Here is a 25,726-nt window from a genome sequence, read left to right as displayed (position 1 = left end):
CTATCCAGCAGCCTTTCTTGTACCCTTTTTTGTTCACACCCGCGATGATTGCATCAATTAACATATAATCTGGATCAGGCTATTCACAGTCCATCGGGATTAGTCTCAGAAAAGCTAAATATTGTTTACTAAATAAAAACTAGCAAAATATTGTCTATGATGCAAGGCTCTTACTGCCATCTGGTGGTTACAGCCTGCTAGTGCAAGAGGTGAAAAAACAGCCCCTGCGTTTTTCGAATCCCACTTCTGACAGCAGTTTTATATATTGTTTGCGTATCAGTTTGATATCGTATATGAAGCTGTTCTGTGTTGTCTTTCTGTGCTGTGTGTGATTTTTCAGTTTTCACGATGGACTCAACAGGCTCCTGTGGCCTCGTTACTGCTCTTGGCTGACCCCTAGTGGATGTTGGTGGTGCTTTAACGAAAAATGTGAGGTTCACAGTCAGGATGGCCGAGCGGTCTAAGGCGCTGCGTTCAGGTCGCAGTCTCCTCTGGAGGCGTGGGTTCGAATCCCACTTCTGACAGTGTTAATTTTTCAGTGACTTCTGTATATTTAGATCCATGTAACATGATATCTGAAAAAAAATGTGTGACTTCAGGCTCTTCCATACTCCATACTCTGCGAGACGTGTGTGCAGAACTCCTCATACGGCCCTCCTACGCAGCGCACGTCACACACAAAAGGTTGACATGCAATTGTATTGTAAATTGTGCGCACAGTCGTGGTTACCTGGCCTAACAAGCTGATAATGTTCAGGGAAGAGGGCGCATAGCATGACAATAAATAGAAGATTAGTGTAGCTGACTGTAGCAGACCTCTGGTCTGTGTGAGTTTATTACTGTGAATGTGTGGATGACTGTCTGCAATAATACATCCCGTCTCCCGGTGTTTAATGTGCGCGAGCCACTGTAACGCCGTGATCAATACTGGGATTAATTTTTATCGCCACCTTTTGGATAGACACTCTCCTCTGTGTGCCGTGTTTCTCCTTCCAGGAGTTGTTTGCCAGCTGCTCATCTAAACTGTCCATCGTCGTTGTACTTCCTTCTTCTGTCTGTGTGTTCTGCACCTGAAGAAGCTCTTGCGCTTCTCCACATTCATCACGCCCACAATAAATTCCGACCAATCACAGCATGGTTGACGCACAGCCTTGAGAGAAAAAGTTCTGCCCGGGCCATGTGTACGAGAGTGCTGCACAATGGGCAGTCTGAGATTAAAAATGACGTCATTTTGTAGGCGTAATGTCGGCAGGGGGAAGGGAGTTCTCTGTTCTCACAGAGTATGGATCCAGCTTTACAACAGAGCATATAGCTCAACTGTACTTAGAGTTAATTATCATCATCATTGGCCCATTGTCCATATGCTTTGACGCCTGATTATTTTTTGGAAAAAAATTCCTCATAAATCAGGTCCCACCGAGATTTGAACTCAGATCACTGGATTCAGAGTCCAGAGTGCTAACCATTACACCATGGAACCATGACATACAAGTGATAGGTACCAGCCAGATTCTCCCAACTCACGCCAACCAAATATTAAACATTGTGTTTTATTATTTGTTTTTTGTTGTTTTACATCAGCCAATCCTGCGAAGCGCCACTGCGCGGAGAGTTGGCTGGTTGGCTGCTCTCTTCCTGCTCTGCGCGCACCAGAGAGGTACGTGCATGATGGCCGAAGTCACAGACTGCAGCTCGTCTTCAGAGTTTTCTAAATCTCCTACCCTACCTTTAACAGTCAGGTCATACCACTGCAGGCGGAGACGCATTCTCTGGATGCGCATTGGGGTCGACAGCAGTTGGCGGATGTGACACTTGTTGAAGTTGAGCTTGAGGTTGTAGCTTGTTGCTCTCTCAACTACTTTGCGCAGTATTGCATCATGCTCCTCCACTGAGGGGGGCTGCAACAAGGATGTCATCCATGACACTTATGGTTCCAGTGACACCTTCAAGCATCTCATCCATGATGCGCTGAAAGATTTCAGGGGCACATTTAAGTCCAAAAGGGAGTCTCGGCCATCTGTATCTTCCAATTGTTGTGTTGAAGGTCGTGAGGAGGGACGAAGCCTCATCCAGTTTTATCTGGAGAAATCCTGATTTGGCATTTAGAACAGAAAACACTTTAGCACCAGGCATTGCTGACACAACTTCTTCTACGGTGCGCATTGGGTGGTGCCCTCTCTTTATGACCTTATTTAAGTCACTTGGATCAATGCAGATTCTTATCTTGCCATTGCAAACTGCGGCCACCATTGAACTCACCCACCCAGGAGGTTGGTCAACTTTTGTAATGTGGCCATCTTCCACCATCTCATGCAGCTTCTCTATAATTTTTGCTTTAAGTGCAGCGGGTTGGCGACGGACAGGATGGACCACACTTCTGGCATCCGGATCAATCTTGATGGTGTATGTACCTGGCAGTGTTCCGGTGGTGCGTGTCAGCTCTGGAAACTCAATCAGACCTGAAGATACACTCTGTGCTGGGGTAGAGGCATTAGAGTTGTGCATTTTGTCAACAGTTTTTGTACAGAGTGAAGACGAACAAACAGGTCCAGAGCCTCTGCTGTAACACCACTGAGCACATTTTCCTGAGCAATGTCTACAATTTCAAACTCTGCACTCACTTCTCGCATTTTGTATTTTGTCAGGAGATCAACTGCAGCAACAGGCCTCAACTTGTGATTTGAGTATGAGCGTAGGACAGTACTGGAACGTTTGAGCTCACCTTCATGCATGAGTAACTGATACCTGTCCAATGTTAGGGTGTTGCACTTGGTGCCCGTATCAATCCTGAATAACACTTCTTGTGACAGGATATCCAGGTTCACCATCCATTTGTCGTCCTCAGATCTCTCATCTTGTGTTAGGTTGATATTCAGTATCTGCTCCTCTGAAGAATCCTGCTCTGGTTCAATATCCACTGTGTTGACAGCACGCTTGCGACACACAGCTACCCAGTGATTCGGTTTATGGCAGTATGAACACACTGATCCCTTTTCTGGACACTTTCCTTTGCTCCATTTATGCTCTGCATCTTTTCCGCAGCTTTTGCAGCTTCTCTGCTTGTTGTCTGGATTTTGTTTCGTGTGTGTGGGTTTTGGTTATCCTTTGTGCATTGTGCATTCTTATTGTGTGTTGCATGTTTGGGTTTCACAGTCACTACTGACACTTTTGCTTCTTCTTCTCTGACAATTTTCATTTGTTTTTGTGACATTTCAAACTGCTGGGAAATTTCAATAGCTTTTGGTAGTGTCAGTTCCTTACCTCTATCCAGCAGCCTTTCTTGTACCCTTTTTTGTTCACACCCGCGATGATTGCATCAATTAACATATAATCTGGATCAGGCTATTCACAGTCCATCGGGATTAGTCTCAGAAAAGCTAAATATTGTTTACTAAATAAAAACTAGCAAAATATTGTCTATGATGCAAGGCTCTTACTGCCATCTGGTGGTTACAGCCTGCTAGTGCAAGAGGTGAAAAAACAGCCCCTGCGTTTTTCGAATCCCACTTCTGACAGCAGTTTTATATATTGTTTGCGTATCAGTTTGATATCGTATATGAAGCTGTTCTGTGTTGTCTTTCTGTGCTGTGTGTGATTTTTCAGTTTTCACGATGGACTCAACAGGCTCCTGTGGCCTCGTTACTGCTCTTGGCTGACCCCTAGTGGATGTTGGTGGTGCTTTAACGAAAAATGTGAGGTTCACAGTCAGGATGGCCGAGCGGTCTAAGGCGCTGCGTTCAGGTCGCAGTCTCCTCTGGAGGCGTGGGTTCGAATCCCACTTCTGACAGTGTTAATTTTTCAGTGACTTCTGTATATTTAGATCCATGTAACATGATATCTGAAAAAAAATGTGTGACTTCAGGCTCTTCCATACTCCATACTCTGCGAGACGTGTGTGCAGAACTCCTCATACGGCCCTCCTACGCAGCGCACGTCACACACAAAAGGTTGACATGCAATTGTATTGTAAATTGTGCGCACAGTCGTGGTTACCTGGCCTAACAAGCTGATAATGTTCAGGGAAGAGGGCGCATAGCATGACAATAAATAGAAGATTAGTGTAGCTGACTGTAGCAGACCTCTGGTCTGTGTGAGTTTATTACTGTGAATGTGTGGATGACTGTCTGCAATAATACATCCCGTCTCCCGGTGTTTAATGTGCGCGAGCCACTGTAACGCCGTGATCAATACTGGGATTAATTTTTATCGCCACCTTTTGGATAGACACTCTCCTCTGTGTGCCGTGTTTCTCCTTCCAGGAGTTGTTTGCCAGCTGCTCATCTAAACTGTCCATCGTCGTTGTACTTCCTTCTTCTGTCTGTGTGTTCTGCACCTGAAGAAGCTCTTGCGCTTCTCCACATTCATCACGCCCACAATAAATTCCGACCAATCACAGCATGGTTGACGCACAGCCTTGAGAGAAAAAGTTCTGCCCGGGCCATGTGTACGAGAGTGCTGCACAATGGGCAGTCTGAGATTAAAAATGACGTCATTTTGTAGGCGTAATGTCGGCAGGGGGAAGGGAGTTCTCTGTTCTCACAGAGTATGGATCCAGCTTTACAACAGAGCATATAGCTCAACTGTACTTAGAGTTAATTATCATCATCATTGGCCCATTGTCCATATGCTTTGACGCCTGATTATTTTTTGGAAAAAAATTACTCATAAATCAGGTCCCACCGAGATTTGAACTCGGATCACTGGATTCAGAGTCCAGAGTGCTAACCATTACACCATGGAACCATGACATACAAGTGATAGGTACCAGCCAGATTCTCCCAACTCACGCCAACCAAATATTAAACATTGTGTTTTATTATTTGTTTTTTGTTGTTTTACATCAGCCAATCCTGCGAAGCGCCACTGCGCGGAGAGTTGGCTGGTTGGCTGCTCTCTTCCTGCTCTGCGCGCACCAGAGAGGTACGTGCATGATGGCCGAAGTCACAGACTGCAGCTCGTCTTCAGAGTTTTCTAAATCTCCTTCCCTACCTTTAACAGTCAGGTCATACCACTGCAGGCGGAGACGCATTCTCTGGATGCGCATTGGGGTCGACAGCAGTTGGCGGATGTGACACTTGTTGAAGTTGAGCTTGAGGTTGTAGCTTGTTGCTCTCTCAACTACTTTGCGCAGTATTGCATCATGCTCCTCCACTGAGGGGGGCTGCAACAAGGATGTCATCCATGACACTTATGGTTCCAGTGACACCTTCAAGCATCTCATCCATGATGCGCTGAAAGATTTCAGGGGCACATTTAAGTCCAAAAGGGAGTCTCGGCCATCTGTATCTTCCAATTGTTGTGTTGAAGGTCGTGAGGAGGGACGAAGCCTCATCCAGTTTTATCTGGAGAAATCCTGATTTGGCATTTAGAACAGAAAACACTTTAGCACCAGGCATTGCTGACACAACTTCTTCTACGGTGCGCATTGGGTGGTGCCCTCTCTTTATGACCTTATTTAAGTCACTTGGATCAATGCAGATTCTTATCTTGCCATTGCAAACTGCGGCCACCAATGAACTCACCCACCCAGTAGGTTGGTCAACTTTTGTAATGTGGCCATCTTCCACCATCTCATGCAGCTTCTCTATAATTTTTGCTTTAAGTGCAGCGGGTTGGCGACGGACAGGATGGACCACACTTCTGGCATCCGGATCAATCTTGATGGTGTATGTACCTGGCAGTGTTCCGGTGGTGCGTGTCAGCTCTGGAAACTCAATCAGACCTGAAGATACACTCTGTGCTGGGGTAGAGGCATTAGAGTTGTGCATTTTGTCAACAGTTTTTGTACAGAGTGAAGACGAACAAACAGGTCCAGAGCCTCTGCTGTAACACCACTGAGCACATTTTCCTGAGCAATGTCTACAATTTCAAACTCTGCACTCACTTCTCGCATTTTGTATTTTGTCAGGAGATCAACTGCAGCAACAGGCCTCAACTTGTGATTTGAGTATGAGCGTAGGACAGTACTGGAACGTTTGAGCTCACCTTCATGCATGAGTAACTGATACCTGTCCAATGTTAGGGTGTTGCACTTGGTGCCCGTATCAATCCTGAATAACACTTCTTGTGACAGGATATCCAGGTTCACCATCCATTTGTCGTCCTCAGATCTCTCATCTTGTGTTAGGTTGATATTCAGTATCTGCTCCTCTGAAGAATCCTGCTCCGGTTCAATATCCACTGTGTTGACAGCACGCTTGCGACACACAGCTACCCAGTGATTCGGTTTATGGCAGTATGAACACACTGATCCCTTTTCTGGACACTTTCCTTTGCTCCATTTATGCTCTGCATCTTTTCCGCAGCTTTTGCAGCTTCTCTGCTTGTTGTCTGGATTTTGTTTCGTGTGTGTGGGTTTTGGTTATCCTTTGTGCATTTTCTTATTGTGTGTTGCATGTTTGGGTTTCACAGTCACTACTGACACTTTTGCTTCTTCTTCTCTGACAATTTTCATTTGTTTTTGTGACATTTCAAACTGCTGGGAAATTTCAATAGCTTTTGGTAGTGTCAGTTCCTTACCTCTATCCAGCAGCCTTTCTTGTACCCTTTTTTGTTCACACCCGCGATGATTGCATCAATTAACATATAATCTGGATCAGGCTATTCACAGTCCATCGGGATTAGTCTCAGAAAAGCTAAATATTGTTTACTAAATAAAAACTAGCAAAATATTAAATAGTGCACTCGCTGGTAGCATCTCTGCCATCCGCCATTATGCGCCGATCCAGTGTTTAATTTGGCTTTCACACATCGAGTTCACATACTTCTCTGGTGTGTGCAGAGCAGGAAGTTTTTAGCGTTTTATAACTTCCACAGATGATTAATATTCTTCATTTTAATGCCAAACTGCCGAACTAATGGGTTGCTAGCAGACTGTAAAGAGAAGTTACACTAATTTAAAAAAAAGTGCATCAGAATGAAATCTCCTACCCTACCTTTAATGAGTGATTTGCTGTACCATTGGGGATACAGTACAGGCAATGACATTCATGTAAGCTAGAATAACAAAATCAATTGTGAATAGAAATTAAATACAATATGTAGGCTGCTTTAACATGAAAAGAAGTTGTTCACTGGCTTCTCACACAGACACATGTCCAGGAGTAAGGGCAGCTACTGAGAACACAGGTTCTATTCAACTAGCATCCAGATTAAAAAGAAAGAAATTCCAAGTACTGTATGTGAGCTGCGTATTCACAACGAGCACAAATGAAAATGCAGATTATCACGCGGCAATCTCACTATCTATTCTGGGACTATATTCTGACGGAGCACTGCTACGTGCACACAGAGATCAAGCAGCACCTGAAAACAAACACCGTCAACATACCAGCATGGCTAGGCTGCTGAGAACTGTCCAACAGACAGCGGGCTCTCTGTCCACTCGTGGGAGTGTCCTCACGTGTGTGTGTTTGTGTTGGGGCGGAACTCCTCTGTGCACAGTACAGAGAGCAGCGGAGAAATGCGCGAGCATGTAGAGACAGAAACGCGGGGGGCCACAAAATATCGGCTCGCGGGCCGCTAGTTGAGACCCCTGCCTTGGAGTGACTGCGTGCCCTCTGATTGGTCGGTTTTCTCCGGGAAGGGTCCTGTCATGGGGGGGCGGATTTAATCAGAGGCGGAGCGTGCCAGCAGCTGAATGGATATCAGGGGCGGTAAATGGCGCACGTGAGCCCATATAATTTACTCGAGAAATTGATTGATTGATTGGTTGATTATTTGAGTGTTCCGGATAAACAGTGGACTTTGTAGCGATGTTTGACCTAAAGAAGAGGAATAGCTTGACTCTGAAAGGAAGCCGTGAGGTGGAGGAGTTCAGACGAGTGGCCGTCAGGCGGAAAGTCAAAGGTGCTCTGGGAGACTGCCATGCCTCAGGTAAGATGTCTCTACCTGTGTAACATACTTTAACTGTATGCTGGAGGCTAACGTTGAACCACAATATGTTTCCAAGTTTGAGCAACATCCTGCATGTACGTCACTTTCTTCATCCTGGGATGGTGTGTCCCTCTACAATTGCTAATTTATTATGGCTGCATGCTTATACATAACAATTAGTGCAAAAATCTAATTTATGGCCATTTATGTTGCTGTCAGTTTGTTATCCTCTCAATAGTGTTTCTAATATTTTGCCCACCACTTAAAACATTCAATAGGAACTAGGAAGCATTGCAGCTAACAATTCCTTGTAAGAGGGTTAGCAGGGTATTAGCCCTCCAAGTTATGCATGGCTTACACTATAAATGATATTTATTTTAGCTCCCTTATCAGCTTGTTGATAGAATGCCTTTCTGTTTGTGTGTGTGTGTGTGTGTGTGTGTGTGTGTGTGTGTGTGTGTGTGTGTGTGTGTGTGTGTGTGTGTGTGTGCATTTAGTTTTTAGGCACACTTGTCGGCTTAGTTTATTGGATTACTGCAGTGGAATCTCATTCCCCTGATTCATCCTGGGCTTTGTGTGTGTGTGTGTGTGTGTGTTTGTGTGTCTTGAGACCACCATTTGTCAATACTTCTCTTACACATACAAAGCCTCACTGTTTCCACACTGAGGCAGAGCTATCTGTGTTAGTTTAGAAGTGTGTTTGCTCCAATGGTACTGTCAGATGGCTGGATTAAACAGTGCCATGCATAGAATATTTGGCCCTATAATTCCAACTGTGCGACTGTGTAAACAAAATGCATATATGTACATAGAACTCTGTGGTAGTGATGGTTTCCTGTCGGTTGTTCGCAGACGCTGACATAACTTGTAAGTCAGACAAGGGTTAGAAATAAACAGAAGTGAGAAAGCAGAAGTATTGAAGTATTCCATAGAGAAAGTAGGCTTTAACACTCCCACATGATCAACAAATCGGCCACATTTCAGCAAAGCCACGGCTGGAATTGGAAAGCTTTGCTCTGTTTTACGTGGATAAGCTCGCATTTGGTCATTAACAGGTAGGAAAACAATCGGTTACACAATGTGAGACACGGTGTTGCAGTGTCAGTCAGAGTTTGTGTTGAAGTAAATACAGTTTATTTGTATATTTATTGAAGATCTCTGATTTACACCATTAACAGGAAAATGATTGGGTTTATAGTTTGCCTGGACTGGACTAAGGAGGCTCTCTAACAACAGATTAATCCATTCGGACAAAGGCACAGTGGAAAATTTTTGAGGAAGTCTTCTGTAGTGATTTTGCAAAAACAAATTCCTGTGCAAACACAAATTTGAGATTTTATGGATACAGATTTTAACAAGCACAACTTTGATAGTAAATGTGTATTTCTTTTTAGATGTGAGCAGCGGAGTGTGTGGTTCGTACAGCTGTGGCCATGCCTGTGACAGAATCTGTGGATCAGAACTGAACTCTAAAGGTGGTGAAGATGGTGAGAGCCCAGCAAACACATCATCCTTCAAACCACAAGGTTGGAAATCCATTTAGCTTGCATTCATCTGAAAAATTAAAGAACACCCTTTGTCCTATTGAGTAGTGTAAGATAACACAATACCTTGCTAAACTGTGTACCAACTACACTTGTATCTGCAGTGCTTCCCAAACCAGCTCATCTGCAGAGCCCTCTGAGGGCTGGACAATATCAATCCAGCAGCCCTGCTACAGGACAACTTCTACCTCAGCAAGTTAATGGCAAAGAGCAAGACCAGAGTCCTAACAAGTCCTATGGAGTTTCTATTTCATGTGTCATCCCAGCACAGAATTGTCTAGGCTCCCCAAGCCCAATCAGAGGAGGAGGAAGTCATTTTTTGAATGCAGCACACATCAGCCCTGCCAGACATCCTCAGGGGCTTCCAAATTTTACAAGCAGCCCAGTTTTAGGATCTCCAAGTCCAGGCAAAAGAGGCATTCAGAACTGTAGTCCATTGAGGGAATGGGGCCACAGCCCTGCTAAGCTGTCCCCAAGAAACCATAGCCCTCTCATGGGAAAACTGCGTACCCCCAGCCCTGTTCAGGGAAAGATGGGCAGCTACAATCCTGCCAAGAACTCTAAATCCTGGCTGGGGCTGCACAGAATCCCAAGCGGCAAGATGGAAAAACAGGAGATAAAAGCAGGGAAGTCTTTGAGTGTGCCTGACCTGATTGTTTACATGGATGAGAGCAGGTAGGTCACTTCCTGTGCGCTTGATTACTTCAGTAATAATTACAGCTGCTGTAGACCTTTATAGAATTCAACCATATGTGAGTTTTACTAATTAATTTTCACTGATTTTGTTTCTCCAGCATTTCCACCGAAAAAGTTGAACGCTCTCCTCTGAAACCGCTGCAATCACCTAACTGCACTGCACCTGCCATTATAATCAAAGTGCCAGCCAACCACAAACTCAGTCACTCCGAAAATGAAGGGCACACATCAAGCAGTGCCAAAGAGCATTCCCCAGGACAAATGGATGGCATGGTGAAGGGGAAAGAATGGGCAGCAGTAAATGACAAAAGGGAGGACGGGAAGACGCCCACAGGACATGGCTCCAAGTTTTCTTGTGAGTGGACTAAAACAACTTCAGAGGATGTGAAGATACCTGAGGAGTGCAGAGGAGACCAACATGAGGAGAAGAAGCAGAGAGGAGGAGGAGGAGGAGAAAGCAAGCCTAAGGAGGAGGAGAACACAGAGCAGAAACTGTACAACATAGCCAATGAACTCCTGCAGACGGAGAGGGCCTATGTGGCTCGTCTCCACCTGCTGGACCAGGTGAGTTTGAAAAACTTTACTGGATGTTAAAAAACATTAATAAAAAAATGAGGTATTTCTGTTAATGAGCATGTTGTGCCTGTCTTAACTTCCACCTCAGGTGTTTTGTTCTCAGCTATCAGAGGAGGCCGGTCGAGGCTCATTTCCTCCTGAAGTGATTAAAAACATCTTCTCCAATATTTCCTCAATCTACTCCTTCCACAGCCAGTTCCTGCTACCTGACCTGGAAAACTGCATCTGCCACTGGTAAGTCTTTCACTATAAGTTTGTATTTCTTTTTATTGTCTTGTCCTGACTTTGTGACCTTCCCTCTTCCAACAAATCTAGGAATGAAAGCCCAGGTTTGGGCAAAGTTCTTCTTCAACATGCACCCTTCCTGAGGATGTATGCTGACTATGTTAGGAACTTTGACCAGGCCATGGAGCTGGTGAGGACGTGGACAGATCGCTCCTCTGTCTTCAGAAACATCATTGAGGACATACAGGTGAGAAACACTCACCGGTGCATACAAGCTGAGTAAGGTCCATGTTTTTATTTTTTGATGATGTCATGTGCTGTACACATTGTGTCATGTTAGAGTCAGGAGATGTGTGGCAGCCTCACCTTGCAGCACCACATGCTGGAGCCAGTCCAGAGGGTTCCACGTTATGAGATGCTACTGAACGATTACTTAAAGAAGCTACCTGAAGATAACCCAGATTACAAGCATGCACAGAGTAAGTGTTCTGTCTTTACTGTTGATTTAAAAAAAAGAACCTCATTGTCATGACTATAAGACTCACTCAGTGTGAAATGGTTTCTCTACTTCCTCCCACAGAATCCTTGCAGACTATTTCCATGGCAGCCACACACTCAAACAGTGCCATCCACAAAGCTGTATGTTACCATCATTTCACAGTGAAATGTAATCACTGTCACACTACACAGCGGGCTTAGCGTCCCTTTGTTTCGCTATAGGTGAGCCTTAAACGTCTGCTGGCGATCTATGAGATGGTTGGTGAGGAGGAAGTCGTCAACCCAACCAACGAGTTTCTCAAGGAAGGTCGTCTGCTCAAGCTCGCTGCCAGGAACACATCAGCCATGGAGAGGCACCTGTTTCTGGTCAGAATACTGATCTATATACATATTCAGACACAGCCAGTCCAGCTCGTGTTGCATTCAAATATAAAATTCATTTCAGTAAAAATTCAATGCATGCATTGTGAAATAAAGTGTGTAACTACTCCACAGTTCAACAACTTTCTGCTTTGCTGCTCTCCGAAGTTCAGCCTGGTGGGGCAGCGTTTTACCGTCCGTTGCAGGATCGGAGTGGACGGCATGGAAGTCCAGCAGACCACCAATGAAGACCATCCATATACCTTCCAGGTCTCTGGGAAAGAGAAGACGCTAGAGCTACAGGCCAGGTGTGTGTTTGTGTGTGTAAACCACATTTTGCAATTACTGTTTCCAGTATATTAAATGAGTTGGTTATTTTCTTTCTCAAGCTCTGAACCAGACCGTGACGAGTGGATAAAGGTACCAAGGTGCTTTTATTCAGTCCCACCACTTGAAATATTACATGGATTAAAATTCAGCTGTGCCAAGATCTTATGTGAGCTGTTATCTCCAGGTGATTCAAGAGGCCATTGATGTGTTTCAGCAGAAAAACGAAAGCTTCAAATTGGCTTCTAAGGACCTGAATGTAGAGGAACCAGTAAGCTTGTTCATATTGTGAGTCACAACATCCTGTACAACTATAATGGCATCCTAAGTATGACGTGCATTTTTGAAGACAGAGGAACTTGGCCGCCGTGCCCCACGCTGGATACGGGATAATGAAGTGACCACCTGCATGACGTGCCAGGAGCCCTTTAACGCACTGACAAGAAGAAGACACCACTGCCGAGCCTGTGGCTACGTGAGTGTCATGATAAACTTTGCACCATGCAAAACTAAATGTCGTCTGACAGGTCAGAGGTATGGTTTCTCTCTTCTGGTAGGTTGTGTGTTGGAAGTGTTCAGACAATAAAGTAGCTTTAGAATATGACGGCAACAAGCTGAACAAAGTGTGTAAAGCTTGTTACTCCATCCTGACCGGCCAGAGAGGGGAGAAGGTGGATGGGAATAAGAGAAGAATAGTGGAGGTGAGTGGGATTTAATCTTGCAGAATGACTGACTTACACTAATTAGACGTCACAAGTTTCGGACGCCTCTATTTTAGGAAATGTTATATTGGGTTAACAAAGTGTCACATAACATGAAAATAAGGCTTGAGCATGGTCTTATCTTGTGTGTGTTGCCACAGTCTGATGCTTCCACAGGGTCCGGTGACAGTGCTACAAGTGGTTTTCTGCAGTACAGTGATGACCCCATTAACTGGCGACGAGTGTGGTCTGTTCTCATAAAGACGGAACCTCCAGTCCTTCTCCTGTATGCTGACCCACAAGTAAGTGGTTGTCAAAATATTACTGCAGAATATATAGAACAATCATACAGATGTTGCCATGGTTACTGCTGCAATCACTGCTACACAGAACCTTCTTCCCTTCCCTACATTTCCAGGATGTGAAGCCCCTCTTCACTATACCTCTGATGGGGTGCAGCGTTGACTCTTCTCTCCAGGAAGTCCAGGGTCACCCCTGTTTCTGTTTGAACCAGTCCAAAAGCACACATATCTTCTCCTGTGACGGTCAGGAGCTAAAACGAAGCTGGCTGGCTGCTATTGAAGCTGCTGTGAAAGGGGCAGGATGTCAGCCTGCTCCCTGACTGTCCCGGACATTAGAGGATCCAGTGCAGTGGTCAGGGACCTATAATCAATGGAAACATGGAAAATCATTCCTGAATATCAGGGATAATATGGTATGTATGTTATGTTAGATAATTGAAATCTAGAGGGAGACTTTAAGGAATATAAAGGCTGCTCATACACAATATACAGTATTCACAATCAAAGCTGTCTTCCTTACAAGTGGTTGTGCACTTTATTTCTGGAATGGTTTACAGTAAAATAAATAAAGTGAAAGTGTTTTAATATGAGTCAGACTATCCCTTCAACTACAGCTTTGTACGGGTTGTATAAGGTGCCACCATGATGTGGAGTGAAAGGTTATTTTTTTATCATTGCATGAAGGTTCCAGTCATACAGATACAGAGGCTCTGTGGGATCATAATTGTCTTATAAAACACATTCATCTGATCCCATTTCTTCACATGTAATAATACAGCAAATGGATATTTACACTCATCAGTTTACATCTAAACAACAGAAACACTACAAATAAATTAAGAAGGGAAAAAGAAGACATAATAAAACAGAAACAATTACTAAATAACCTTTTGTATGCAGCACACAGAGTGATCAAAGCACCAGGGTAGCTTACTGTACAGTTTCTATCATGACTGGTTCAATGAGATGTTTTAAATTTATGTTTTTTTGTAGCATTCTTGTAGAGATGGTGCTTCTCATTAAATCTGAAAATGTGCCACTGCACAGGAAAAAAAAATCCCATGAAATGTTTTAATAGAAACTCCAATAAGTAGCTGCAAAATAAAAGGGGCTGCTGTAATGACAAACCTGCAGAGAATGCACTTCTGTCTCTCTATTTCTGTGTATTCACAATAAAATGTTAAAATAAAATAAGTGGTGGAAAACAATATGTAAGCTACATGTAGCCTACCAAACACCAATGCTACAATGTAAGCTAGCTACAGCTAAAGAAAATGGACAAAAAACACATGATGTCTACCTGTAAATTTTGTTTTCTATTAATTTTAAAGACCAGTGTGCAGGACTGAGTGGCACCTAGTGGTTAGGTTGCAGATTGCACCTGAACAACTACTTTCCAAGCATGGAGCAGATAGGATGGCCTGCACAAAATAAAAGTGCAAAAGGTCCTAGAACTAGTATTTGGTTTATACATTCTGAGCTATTGTAAAAGCACAGCAGGCCTGTAGAAGGTAAAGTTTAGACTTCTTATATTCATTTTCTGCTAAAACTTACCAGCAATAGCCACGTCTCTGTAGGATCATGGCTACAAGCAGCTCCTTTTACTTGATGCAGTTATAAAAAAATACCAGTTATAGCCCATTTAAGATGCTTAATTCATTCCTAAGAACAAAGATATGGTGGTCATGTTTACTTTGTCAACAATAACACTACGTAATGACCCCCCCCCTTGTTTTGCTGGATCCAAAAATACCTGTGGGTTCACTTAAACATATACAAAGCTGTCTTTCTCTGTGAGATCCCTGGGTGCAAATAAGTCATTTCAGACCTACAGCACCACCTTTCCTGTTGGTTTATAAATGGAATAACTAGGCAGCATCTATCTGTTTTGTTGCTTTAAATACCACTCGATGCTTACAGACATAGCTCTTAAAGACAAAGGCAGTTTGACCTGTTTGTAAAGAGATAAGAGAAAGGAGGCCCTGATCTTGATAAGAGGCTTAACAGTTGGATATTTGAATCAAGCACTTGATACAAGGAGCAACATGTCACACAAATGCTGACACACAGCACACAAAGGAAAAAAAAATCAGGATTATTTACAAGAAGTCTACCTCTCCTTCACTTTCACACATTAATTCCAAGTGCATGTTGTGTTCATCGAAATCATGGGCTTCATCAAGACGGCCCAGTGGAATGTGGCTCACTTTTTTCATCTAGGGTTTGGAGACTGCAGCTATGGCATTCAAGCTCAGTAATAAAACACTGCAGCTTTATCCAGAGAATCACTGGCAGCCACATCTGGGAAACCCAACTTGAGGGCTAGTTTATCTCCACAGAATCAAGTTGCCATCAGTGAAGGAGCAGGACCACAAAACAAAAAAAAACAGAAGCACATGGAGATAATATACCAAAGAACGACTCCAGAAACATCCCTGGAGGCTCCAACAGCCCTGATGACTATAAGAAGCCAGTAGTGCAGCACTCAAGAGTTTGTTCAAGGCAAATCGGTCCCTTTTTTTCGCAAACCAGCAGTGATGACGGGCAGCTCTGCCTGACGTCTCTCAGCTGCAGCAGAGCTGCTCTGACACCAGCAGGGTGTCGTAGCCATAGATCTCCAGCAGGTGGAGCAGGAAGAGCCTGTCACCATGTGGATCCAGACCCATGGCCCTCACGCTCTCCTGGGTTACGGTAGGGTCAGAGCTCCCGGCCACCTCACTTAGGGTCTGAAAAATCCTGTTGTTCTGCTCCAGGAAAAAACTTTGGAGGAGACAGATGTGTCCGTTAGTGCATCATATTACACACATGCACAGTCAATTGTTCTGCACTTACAGAATAAAGAGATCCTCTTCACTGGACACACAATCTCCGTTCTCCTCCTGGGAGTACAGCAACATCTGCCTACACACACACACACACACGCTTAATTTCCACCTGTTATACTACGGATGGGGACACTATCTATGTTTGGACATTTCAACTTCCTTGTTCTCATTGAGTTTGCTGCACCATACTATTGCGCACTGGGGGAAACTGTCAATTTATTTGTGAACTATTTTGTGCAGCGGATTAATACACATGCTACATTATGGCTACATAAGTGATTTGTTGAGTAGTATTACATTTATCAACATGTATTTAATGGTATTTGTGTTATTGGCCATTACCTACCTCTGCTCAGTGAGCTTGCGATACTTCTCTCTGTCGGCGGTGCTGAGGCGGAGCAGAGGCTTCAGGCCGTCTCTGTAGGTTTTTACATTCTGATTATCTACATACACGTCGTACAGATCCTTCTTTTCCTCAAAGATCTTCTCAGTAGTACCTACGCATGCAAATACAAAGGACACAAATGGTTCTAATCAGATGATATGCAAAGATAAACAATGCTATTTCCACAAAACAATCCACTTACACGCTACGTAGGAGAGCTCGTTCTCCAGAGCGCTGATGTCTGCAACATTAACATAGAAGAAGGGCCGGAACTCAGGCACAGCCATGCCGACCCCGGGGATGGAGATATTTGCCAGGCAACAGCAGCAGTACACTGTGAGGGAGAGGCAGTGACTTGAGAGGGATGAGGCATGAGTGTGGGAGCACAGCAGGTGATGTGTGCACGATGTGTATGTGTGTGTGTGTGTTTGTGTGTGGGCTGTCCAGCACTGATACAGCTTAGAGAGGAGTTGCAAGTTCCGTTATCCCCTAACTTTGACTCCATATTTTTCTCACCTCTGTAGCAAACCACACCCACAGGTGGAGGGGAGAAGATGAGGATGCGCCTGCGGAGGAGAGCCAGCTTCCACAGCACCATGATCTGCTCACCAAAGAAGCGGATGAACTGAGACATGCAGCCTGCAGGGTGGGTGATCTGGAACAAAAGGGTCCAAATACATTTTACACATGTAATATTATTGAATGAACAAATATTAATGTGGCACTGACAACTGCAGAACACGCCAACCTTCATCTCGGGGTGCATACTGTGGTTGATTACAGCTCCCCATGTGTTGGCTGGTAGTGCAGTAACAACACCATCCCCACTAGGTGGCAGGAGTGCCCTCTTGTCCTCATAGAAGGCCTCCAGGGGGGAGTAATGGCCTGGGGACTGAAGCTGGAGCCTGGAGAAAGGGACGAAAAGGATTGACTGAAAAAGAAAAGCCAAGGGAAGGTGGAGAGCTGGAGTCTGTCAGGCACAGTTCCTCCACATACACACACACACACACAGTGACAGCTGGCAAAATTGTTACTTGAGGTGCACTCTGTAGTGTGGAAACAACTTGGATTTAGGCTGAATTAATAAAAACAAGCCAGGATGGTTCTCAGTGAAGCCATACTGTATGTAGAATATGATTTTCCCAAAACAATAATCACAGTGACCCACTCTAATGAGAAATAAGATGCGGAACACAAGGGGTTAACAGTCACTAATTAATACAGATACAGTGTTGTGGACCAAATGATCAGCTGCCGCTCTTTGTCATACAAATGATTTTGTCTGTGACCTGGAAACAAACAGAAGCGGACTACATGTAGGTCTGAGTAACACAGCTCATATACTTAATATGCAGATCTGATCATGGCTGTGTACTCACTGGTGATTAATGTGTATTATAAATTAAGTGAAAATAGTGAAAACAAATATTCTTATAGACGTTTTATGGCAAAATCTGTGATCTGTTTTTCAATCATTTGAATTAATTCATTAACCAAAGTGAATCTTGATTCATGTTCATCAGTCTCAAAGGGTAAACTTACCAAAGATCATGATTCAGCGCTGCTTCTACTAAAAGGTCTGCAGGCTGGAGATAATTCTTCTATTTGTTCTGCACACATTGCAGGCTTTAATAGACTGTTATTATTTTTTTGTATTTCTCTGCAAAACTAATGCAAGCCATGAACTCAAAGTTAGCAAAAGGAAGGGCATCAAGAGGGGCAAAAAAGGGGTGAAGTATCCATACATTCCTGACGAGCTTCATCTTCTTGTGACCAACACTGAAGCCCTTTATGCAAGAAACAGATGACTGCCATGGCAGTCAAGCAGATCGGGAATCTGGAGCGAGCTACGTGGGGAATGATGAGTAAGGAGCATGACCACTGCATGACTGGAGGCCAGAGAGAGAAGAGTGTGGGAACTGTGCAAGGGGGAGGAGGAGGAGGAGGAGGAGGAGGGAAAGCTGAGAGAAAAGGAGAAACTGGGAGAAAGGAGCTGTGTTTAAAGAGCTCCTGGTGAGGAAGTGTGACAGCTTTGGATGAGGCCTGTGGGGAAAGTTACTAAGAGAGTTTAAAAGAATATATAATGTTGACCGAGGCTTGAGAAAGGAGAAACAGGAGGTGTAAATGCCAGCTCGGGCGATCTAATATGAAAAAGAGGATGTTCCACTAGTGGCCCTTCTCATTAAACTTTATTCAGCACTGCTTTGACTTGGTGATCATAATTCCCATGAGTCTTTGTTCTTTCTCAAAACAGAAATACATCATTGGTAGCATCTCTTCTTTACACTAAATTATGCTGCTGTGTTTGAGATTATCAGAAAGAGATAATCTAGCCTGTAACAAGTAACACTGAATACTTACAGGCCACACTAATAATATTATTCATCAAAAATAAATCTAATGGTCTAAAGTGAACATTTGCATCAACTTTCAGGTCAACATCAATGGAGCCTCACAACAATAAATTAATAAAATTAAATAAAAAAAAAAACGACCAAACTTCACTGATTCACCAGGAAAAAAAAATGAACAGATCAGTCACTAAAATAATCTTCTAACACTCTAGGACACTGTGTGTGGCTGCTTCCTGTATTCACGCCTCTCTTACCTGACCTGATGCTCCAGGAAGCTCATGTAGCGGTAAAGCAGGGTGTAGGAAGAAGACAGGATCCCTACCGACTTCATCCTCGCCCCCCTCTCCACAGTGCTTTCCACCGCCATGTTGGCAAAGCAGGCGAGGCCGAAGTAGCAGCCCTTACGGAAGTAACTGTGGAAGGAGGGGAGAGAGAGGGACACAGATGAGGCCATGAGTCATGAAAAGCAAAGGAACTGCCAGATGGCTCTTTTTTTTTTGCTAGGCAACACTTCGCTTTGCTCTGTCCTGCCAGGATGGGGGCACGCAGACACATTCTAATACTTAAAATCCTCCACATCGGTTATGTCCATCACATTATGAGGAACTTTTCCTTACATGAAATCTGTGGTGACCCGGTGGGAACCGCTGGCGATGGCTTTGAACTCCACTCCCTCCAGGTCCATATCTTTGGGCAGACACCACTCCAGCATGTTTCCTATCAGACAGAGATACTAGTAAATCCACAATAATAACATATGTCACCATTTTATTTGATGTTCATTAAACAACAGTCTGAATAGATTTCTTGGAATTCATCATGTGTCTGTTGACACTGGACTGGCAGCTGAGCAAATATGGTCTGATAGGAGCAATAACAGAGAAAGTGACTCAGACTGAGCAGTTTGTGGTCTTATCAGCCAGCAGAGTTTGTGCAGAAATATGAGTTGAAGCTGCAGGTCTGTAATATCTACTGAGATTACAAGACATCTGAAGCTGAAAGATGCTTTGTTGTAACTTTGACAGCTGTTGCTGACATTAAGTGCTAATATTTTCTGGTCAAAGGGGCCACTACCAGGTACAAATGTTAACTTTTAAGAAATGTAATTTGCATTGTTTTATGCTATAATAAAATTAGTATTCTAGAAGCCTGATAATGCAGTATTATAGGTGGAACATACACTGATATATGTTACATCATTTGTAGCCTTGTAGAATGGGAGTTAAAGGACCTTGGCACACTGTATATTTGTTGCTAAATTGTATGTGCTACAATTGGTGACATAAAAGCAGGTTTGTATCTACTATAAAATTAACAGTGGACTGTGCAAACCACTGATGTTAGTTCTTGAGAGACTTTTAAGACTCACTGTTTTATCTTTAAATTCAAGCAACACTGACTATGAATAAAAATGCCTCCATGCTGCCAGCCATTGCCATTTTGGCAGCACCTGAGGCTGTCCAACTCCGAGTTAATCCAAATACAAGGAGTGTGAGGTGGATTGTGAGTGGAGCTGAGGTGGGCTGACAGCCACCCAAGCAGGTGGGTCACGATCTGAGACAGCACACACCTGTCACTCAAAGCATCAAGCTCTTTATTATGCATAACTTTAGGTCTTAATATGATGTGAATTGTTTAGTCTTTGCTGTATTTCTGCTGCAAATGTGGGAACTATTACATGGAGGTGCAAGAAAATATCGAAACACTTTGACAACCCATGTGATACATACTGTATAACAGGTTTTTGCCAATGCACTGCTGTAATGGATGCAGATTTAACTGTGTGAATTCACCTTTAACTTTACCAATGTGGCATGGATGCCTGTCCACCTATCATGCTGCAAAGCCATAAAGTCTCCAGCTCCACCCTGCAGGGAACCTCCAGCACTGCATCAACCACCACCTAGAGATCCTGTGATTCCTTATCCATGACCTGCCAGGCTCACCCTGGCTTCAACATTAAAAATGTATGGGCCTAATCTGCAGAAAACCAGCAGCTGATTGATTTCCACCCTGACAGTTTGTCATCTAAATCCTGTAACCAGGCTTCAGCAGATGTCGTGGCTTTTAATAATGTCTCTAAACTTATGGTCAGGTCAGAAAGAGCCACACCTGTAGAAGGGTCTGCAGGGCGTCAGACACATCACTTGGTTGTATTAGGTGATACAGGCTGCGAATATTTGATCTTTCCGTACAATAAACACCATCAAGGTCTTATTTTTCTTTATATGTTTGATATTTTGTTAAATACACCAATAGTAAACCCCCACCTGATCTGGTATTGAATGTAACCACAAAGACCGACACAATCTGGTCCTTCTCCTCCCATGTCACCATCCTGTCTTCCAGGGACACCTCCGGTCCTGAATCCGAGAGATGCTCCTCCTTGTCGGGAGGCAGCGCTTCATCTATGCCCACCGGAGAGCCGGAGGTCGCGGGCGGGGCGCTGCAGCCGTCTGCGTTGGAGACAGATCTGCTGGGAGCGGGACCCCGTGTTCCGCTGCTCCACCCAAACCCCGACGGCGGGGAACATCCCGATAAGGCACGGCTGTTGGAGGGGCTCGACAGTCGGTCCTTAACTTGAGACCCTGACGGTGCTGAACCGCTGGGATTCTCAGCGGACGGAACCTCTTCCCAGTCCAGGAGAGGGGCTCGGTCCGACCGCTCCACCATCCTGTCGGCGGTCCCGCCTTGTCAGTCTCACCGCGGATTGTAAATGATGTCTCAGCCGACAGGCACCAGGTCCATCCGTTAATAATTACAACTCAGAGCAATTCCCACATCGTGAAGTTTTTCCTCCTAGCAGTTCAGAACGGTTGCATTTTGCTCCAAAATAAACGATTCGTGCAGCCCCTCGCTTTTAAGTCTTTCTAGTCTGTGGTGATCATAAATTTGATGCTGTTTAGAGAAGGCAACTCCTTCGTCTAATGCGAGTTGCATTCAAAAGTATTCACAATTTATTGTAACATCTCCGTGACCAAGAACAGCTATTGAACATTTGGGAACCCAAATCTGTTTTTGCTTCTTGAATGTACCTTGAGTTTAGAGTCGGGATGAATCTTCCTGTTATGAGTCGCACTTTCGATAAAAATATGAATACTATTTCAATTAGATAATCTAAAGTACTTTGATATGTAAAATAATTTAATGAACATGGGGTAATGTATACTGTTATCTATACCTGTATTTATTCATTTTTACAGTTAGTATTACAGTTAGTATTACAATTTGTTCGTGACGAAAGTTGCGGGCTGATATCCAGGCGAAAGTTGATGACATGTTTCAGCGACACGTCACCAGACGGAAGAAGGTCTGTGTCTAACCAACCTGCTGCTGCACTGGTAAAATAAAGACTGTAGTCTTATCAAAATGGGTAAGTGTTGTAATTTTAAAGTAAAATGTGTATTTATGACTTTTTGACTTTATGTACTAATATATTAATGCAGTAGGTCACAGTTTAGGTCCCGCCTGCTTCATTTTAAACGTAGTGCGACTGTAGCCTGCTAGCTTGCTAGCTGACGTTAGCTAGTTACAGGTTTTGCCGTATGCTGTTTAGCCGTGGCGTTCTGCCGCTGATGTTGGCGATTTAAACTCACCGATTGTGTTGTTTTATAACACGTACTTATTGGCGTCAATGGCTCTAGTGATGGTGCACAACAACATGTAGTCTTACGTTAATATCACCATGTCATGACGTTAGTTACTGCGACTAAGCTAACTGTAGCTAACTATCTGTTGTATACAGTAAATTGGTTCGGGTTGTGCAATTCAGGAAGAAAGCAAATATTTAAATACACACAAGAGCAGCACACGTATTATTTTTTTGACCCTATTTCTATATTATACACAACAATGAACGCAGAAATGAACAGGAAAAAAGTAAGATGATCAATTATATGTTTGCTGCCCTCATTTTTTCCACTCTGTCTGCTCTTCAGGTGGGTTCTTCTCTAGTCTCTTCTCTGGCCTGTTTGGCACCAGGGAAATGAGGATTTTGATCCTGGGTTTGGACGGTGCAGGAAAAACCACTATTCTGTACAGGTTACAGGTTGGAGAGGTGGTCACCACAATCCCAAGTATGTACTGGTTTCCTCTGTTCTTTGTCTAACACATTTCTTGATTTATACTCATACACCATCCTCAGATAACTGTCAATTTTATATGCATTTGTTCTTGTTGTTTGAGAACTATCCATTTATGCATATAAATCATCAGCTTGTAAACTAGAGAGTAGCATCAGAAACCAGTTTTACCAGTTGTGCTTGAACAGATTTTATTACAGCTAATCTAGTATGTAGGGATGACACTGTTAATGAAGATTTTCAGTCATCTAGTTCATATTCATTCAGAAGGTTTAAGCAAGGCGTCTGGACCTGTAGAGTTTTTGCATGGTTTATATATATGGTGGAGGACTTCAGTGGGTGGGTCTGTGTGAAACCATAATACAATAGGTGGCTCTCCCGTGTTGGGCCATTCTTCTGTGGAGTTTGTGTTTAGTTTCACCAATGTACAGATCGGAGCATTCCTCACTGCACTGGACTGCATATGTGTGTGTACACAAACACAGCAATGTCACATATGTCACATATTTCCTGTACACCTCCACACAGGAGAACAGGAGCCTCAATGTAGACTGTGCAGTCCAAAAAGGCCAGATTGTTAAACCCATGACAACACTGACACAGAAAGGACAAAACTCCCAGGGACAAACAGTTATATTGTTTATAAGTTACAGACCCACCCACTGAGGTCCTCCACCGCATATAAACCATGTTTCCCCACCAAACAGTTAGAACTAATGAAGCTGCTTGGATGAGAAGCAAAACATCTTCAAGAAAACTCTATAAATCCTGATGCCTTGCTTCAATCTTTTGAATGTAGGAATGACACTGAATGCCAGCAAGGATAGCTGTTCTACCAAGAAACACACACACATTGTATTAATAAATTAAGATTAAAAGTCTTTTAGAATAAAATGTCTGCAGATTTAGGATTTCCTTAAATTGTTTTCTCAATGAGCAGTTTTGGGCCAGCTTTTTCTTCTTATTGCATCTTTTAAAATCTTGCATACCCTTAGTACAGAAATCAGGTTAAAAAAGAAGGTAGCATTAATAATTGCAGGACTTACAAAAATCCCACTGTACATTTATCAGGGTCACATTCTCTGCCTTCATCTGATTTTTTTTTTTCTCCCCGCAGCAATTGGCTTCAACGTCGAGACAGTCACATATAAGAACTTGAAGTTTCAGGTGTGGGATCTGGGAGGACAGACGAGTATCAGGTAGGTGTGATTGGCAGATGGTGACTGTGCTGATGAGCTTTCAGGTGTGGAAATACACCATGTGGAACAGAAACACAGTTCTGATGAGCAGCTCAGAGATTGACAATTCAAGTTTTTAGTATAAAATCTTTTTGTAACTGTACTAGAGAACATCTAGTTTTTGTGAAAATGTGAAGTCACAGTCTTTATTCTTATCTAGCCATCTCTCACTTGCGCCTTGGTTTTCTGACTTTTCTGTTTGTCCTGCTCCACAGGCCCTACTGGCGGTGTTATTACTCAAACACAGATGCAGTCATCTATGTTGTCGACAGCAGTGACCGCGACAGGATGGGCATTTCAAAGTCTGAGCTGGTGGCCATGTTGGAGGTAGGCGTGTCAGTTATCACCTGAACCCAGCTGGATGTGAGAAGATGTGCCCAGTATTTAAAAAAAAAAAAAATATGTTCTGGACATATGAATGAAAGATGGCAAATTAAATATGTCAGAGCTAAAATGTCTGGGGCATTTACTGATACTGTTACTGATATTTGAAAATTAAATCCCAAAATGTTAACTTTTCCTCATCCTGTGTCCTATTCAGGAAGAAGAGCTAAAGAAGGCGATCCTTGTGGTGTTTGCCAACAAACAAGACATGGACCAGGCAATGACGCCGACTGAGGTGGCCAATGCTCTTGGCCTTCCCGCCCTCAAAGACAGAAAATGGCAGATCTTCAAGACCTCGGCTACCAAAGGCACAGGCCTGGACGAAGCAATGGAGTGGTAGGCTACCATACTTACTACACAAATACCAGTGAAATAGAAGTAAATAAATTTTGATATAGAATTGGTCAAGTATGGGCAACTCCTACCTACTGCACATATTGCTCAATATGTTATCTCCTCTGTATTTACTCACTTATATTTGCTCTGTTCTCCTAGGTTGGTGGATTCCCTGAAGAGTCGGCAGTAAAGTCTGCCGCCCATTCTGTATATACTCCTGACCTTTGACCCTTCTGTATGAAGCCTTGTGACTGATCCCTCCCCATGTTCCTTTGGACCAGTGATTGCACTCCCGCTCTTCTCTTCTCCCCCCCACCTGAAGCCTTGACCTCCCATTGCCTATTGCCTTTTGAACCTGGGACTGAGAAGCAAAGGCTGCAGTAACATCTGGACTGGACAACGAACACATGAAGGAGTCTGGAGAACTAAAAGACTGCAGTAATGAGCGCGAACAGTTTGATCGTGGTATATTATTCTTGTGCTGTAAAAAGACCTTCAAGTGTGATGTGTGCTAATTTTATTAATCTGCTTAGTTTTGATGCTGGAAAAAAAGATCCAAGGATTTAATGGAAGGTTCTGTAGAATTTCTACAATCAAGTCTCCATCGAGCACTACATGTAGTTTCATCTTATTTGAGAGATTTAGTGATTGCATGTAGTGAAGCCAAAGGTGGACATGTCCATCACTGAAAGGTGGTATGAAGCTCCAGCAGGAGGCAGTGTTTTTCACTCACAAAGGTTTGACAGTTAAAAAAATTCAATTCTGCTTCCGACCTGAGGATCCACAGACGGCAGCATGTTATCACCCTGTTACCTCTAAACATATTCGTTTGTGACTACTGTCCTGCAGCCAAGTGTTACTGCAGCCTGGGCTGTTTTTGTACTAGATTAAATGTCATGGATTTCTATGGGGTTGATTTGTGTCATTTTAAATTTTGTGTTTTTATTTGAAATCCTTCAGTGCAGCTTTGGCATATTAGTCATTTAGTTACTGAACACTAACTGTATGCTCAAAGTTT

General features: G+C 43.5%; 3 protein-coding genes and 4 non-coding genes across 9 annotated transcripts; 4 read left to right on the top strand and 3 right to left on the bottom strand.

Moving 5' to 3' along the window:
- The first annotated feature begins 441 nt into the window (after window positions 1-441).
- On the top strand, window positions 442-524 carry trnal-cag (transfer RNA leucine (anticodon CAG)). The gene has a single exon. It is a non-coding gene; the product is annotated as a tRNA-Leu (tRNA).
- An 884-nt stretch (window positions 525-1,408) lies between these two features.
- Window positions 1,409-1,480, bottom strand: trnaq-cug (transfer RNA glutamine (anticodon CUG)). The gene has a single exon. It is a non-coding gene; the product is annotated as a tRNA-Gln (tRNA).
- A 2,224-nt stretch (window positions 1,481-3,704) lies between these two features.
- trnal-cag (transfer RNA leucine (anticodon CAG)) lies at window positions 3,705-3,787 on the top strand. Its single transcript has one exon. It is a non-coding gene; the product is annotated as a tRNA-Leu (tRNA).
- Window positions 3,788-4,671: 884 nt separating this feature from the next.
- On the bottom strand, window positions 4,672-4,743 carry trnaq-cug (transfer RNA glutamine (anticodon CUG)). The gene has a single exon. It is a non-coding gene; the product is annotated as a tRNA-Gln (tRNA).
- A 2,144-nt stretch (window positions 4,744-6,887) lies between these two features.
- Window positions 6,888-13,571, top strand: LOC114432508 (FYVE, RhoGEF and PH domain-containing protein 4-like). 3 transcript variants are annotated; one of them, XM_028400561.1, is made up of 16 exons: window positions 6,888-7,875; window positions 9,270-9,401; window positions 9,524-10,094; window positions 10,214-10,679; window positions 10,780-10,925; window positions 11,007-11,163; window positions 11,257-11,395; window positions 11,497-11,555; window positions 11,637-11,780; window positions 11,943-12,082; window positions 12,164-12,194; window positions 12,289-12,372; window positions 12,451-12,576; window positions 12,659-12,802; window positions 12,964-13,104; window positions 13,221-13,571. In XM_028400561.1, exons 1-16 carry the CDS (start codon window positions 7,755-7,757, stop codon window positions 13,422-13,424), a joined length of 2,805 nt encoding a protein of 934 aa, XP_028256362.1. In that variant the 5' UTR covers window positions 6,888-7,754; the 3' UTR covers window positions 13,425-13,571. The 3 variants fall into 3 exon arrangements, with proteins under 3 accessions (XP_028256362.1, XP_028256363.1, XP_028256361.1); XM_028400562.1 differs by having other exon boundaries at window positions 6,889-7,875; window positions 11,910-12,082; window positions 12,980-13,104; window positions 13,221-13,341; XM_028400560.1 differs by having other exon boundaries at window positions 6,890-7,875; window positions 11,910-12,082.
- A 45-nt stretch (window positions 13,572-13,616) lies between these two features.
- LOC114429149 (protein LCHN-like) lies at window positions 13,617-21,661 on the bottom strand. The gene is made up of 9 exons (XM_028398011.1): window positions 20,939-21,661; window positions 19,286-19,385; window positions 18,923-19,081; window positions 17,063-17,219; window positions 16,831-16,969; window positions 16,517-16,648; window positions 16,276-16,426; window positions 15,937-16,005; window positions 13,617-15,864 (listed from the first exon to the last, which is right to left on the bottom strand). The coding sequence occupies exons 1-9, from the start codon at window positions 21,339-21,341 to the stop codon at window positions 15,669-15,671; spliced, it is 1,506 nt and encodes a 501-aa protein (XP_028253812.1). The 5' UTR covers window positions 21,342-21,661; the 3' UTR covers window positions 13,617-15,668.
- Window positions 21,662-21,917: 256 nt separating this feature from the next.
- On the top strand, window positions 21,918-25,615 carry arl1 (ADP-ribosylation factor-like 1). The gene is made up of 6 exons (XM_028422836.1): window positions 21,918-22,041; window positions 22,607-22,744; window positions 23,868-23,949; window positions 24,204-24,315; window positions 24,530-24,708; window positions 24,868-25,615. Exons 1-6 carry the CDS (start codon window positions 22,038-22,040, stop codon window positions 24,896-24,898), a joined length of 546 nt encoding a protein of 181 aa, XP_028278637.1. The 5' UTR covers window positions 21,918-22,037; the 3' UTR covers window positions 24,899-25,615.
- The last annotated feature ends 111 nt before the right edge of the window (window positions 25,616-25,726 follow it).

The sequence above is a fragment of the Parambassis ranga genome, chromosome 2, assembly GCF_900634625.1.
Source record: "Parambassis ranga chromosome 2, fParRan2.1, whole genome shotgun sequence".
NCBI classification, from domain to species: Eukaryota; Metazoa; Chordata; class Actinopteri; family Ambassidae; genus Parambassis; species Parambassis ranga.
This window is presented reverse-complemented; position numbering and strand designations above follow the sequence as displayed.

What these genes read in the sequence shown, in the direction of transcription:
- arl1 (XM_028422836.1), top strand. An exon ending in AGCTGGTGGCCATGTTGGAG is followed by an intron (nt 24,316 to 24,529) that starts GTAGGCGTGTCA and finishes TGTCCTATTCAG; the next exon opens with GAAGAAGAGCTAAAGAAGGC. An exon ending in CTGGACGAAGCAATGGAGTG is followed by an intron (nt 24,709 to 24,867) that starts GTAGGCTACCAT and finishes CTGTTCTCCTAG; the next exon opens with GTTGGTGGATTCCCTGAAGA.
- LOC114429149 (XM_028398011.1), bottom strand. Translation starts at nt 21,341, where the DNA reads ATGGTGGAGCGGTCGGACCGAGCCCCTCTCCTGGACTGGGAAGAGGTT. An exon ending in TTCCTGGAGCATCAGGTCAG is followed by an intron (nt 17,220 to 18,922) that starts GTAAGAGAGGCG and finishes CCCTTTCTCCAG; the next exon opens with GCTCCAGCTTCAGTCCCCAG. An exon ending in CGCAAGCTCACTGAGCAGAG is followed by an intron (nt 16,006 to 16,275) that starts GTAGGTAATGGC and finishes GTGTGTGTGTAG; the next exon opens with GCAGATGTTGCTGTACTCCC.
- LOC114432508 (XM_028400560.1), top strand. Translation starts at nt 7,755, where the DNA reads ATGTTTGACCTAAAGAAGAGGAATAGCTTGACTCTGAAAGGAAGCCGT. An exon ending in AGATTACAAGCATGCACAGA is followed by an intron (nt 11,396 to 11,496) that starts GTAAGTGTTCTG and finishes TTCCTCCCACAG; the next exon opens with AATCCTTGCAGACTATTTCC. An exon ending in ACAGTGCCATCCACAAAGCT is followed by an intron (nt 11,556 to 11,636) that starts GTATGTTACCAT and finishes GTTTCGCTATAG; the next exon opens with GTGAGCCTTAAACGTCTGCT.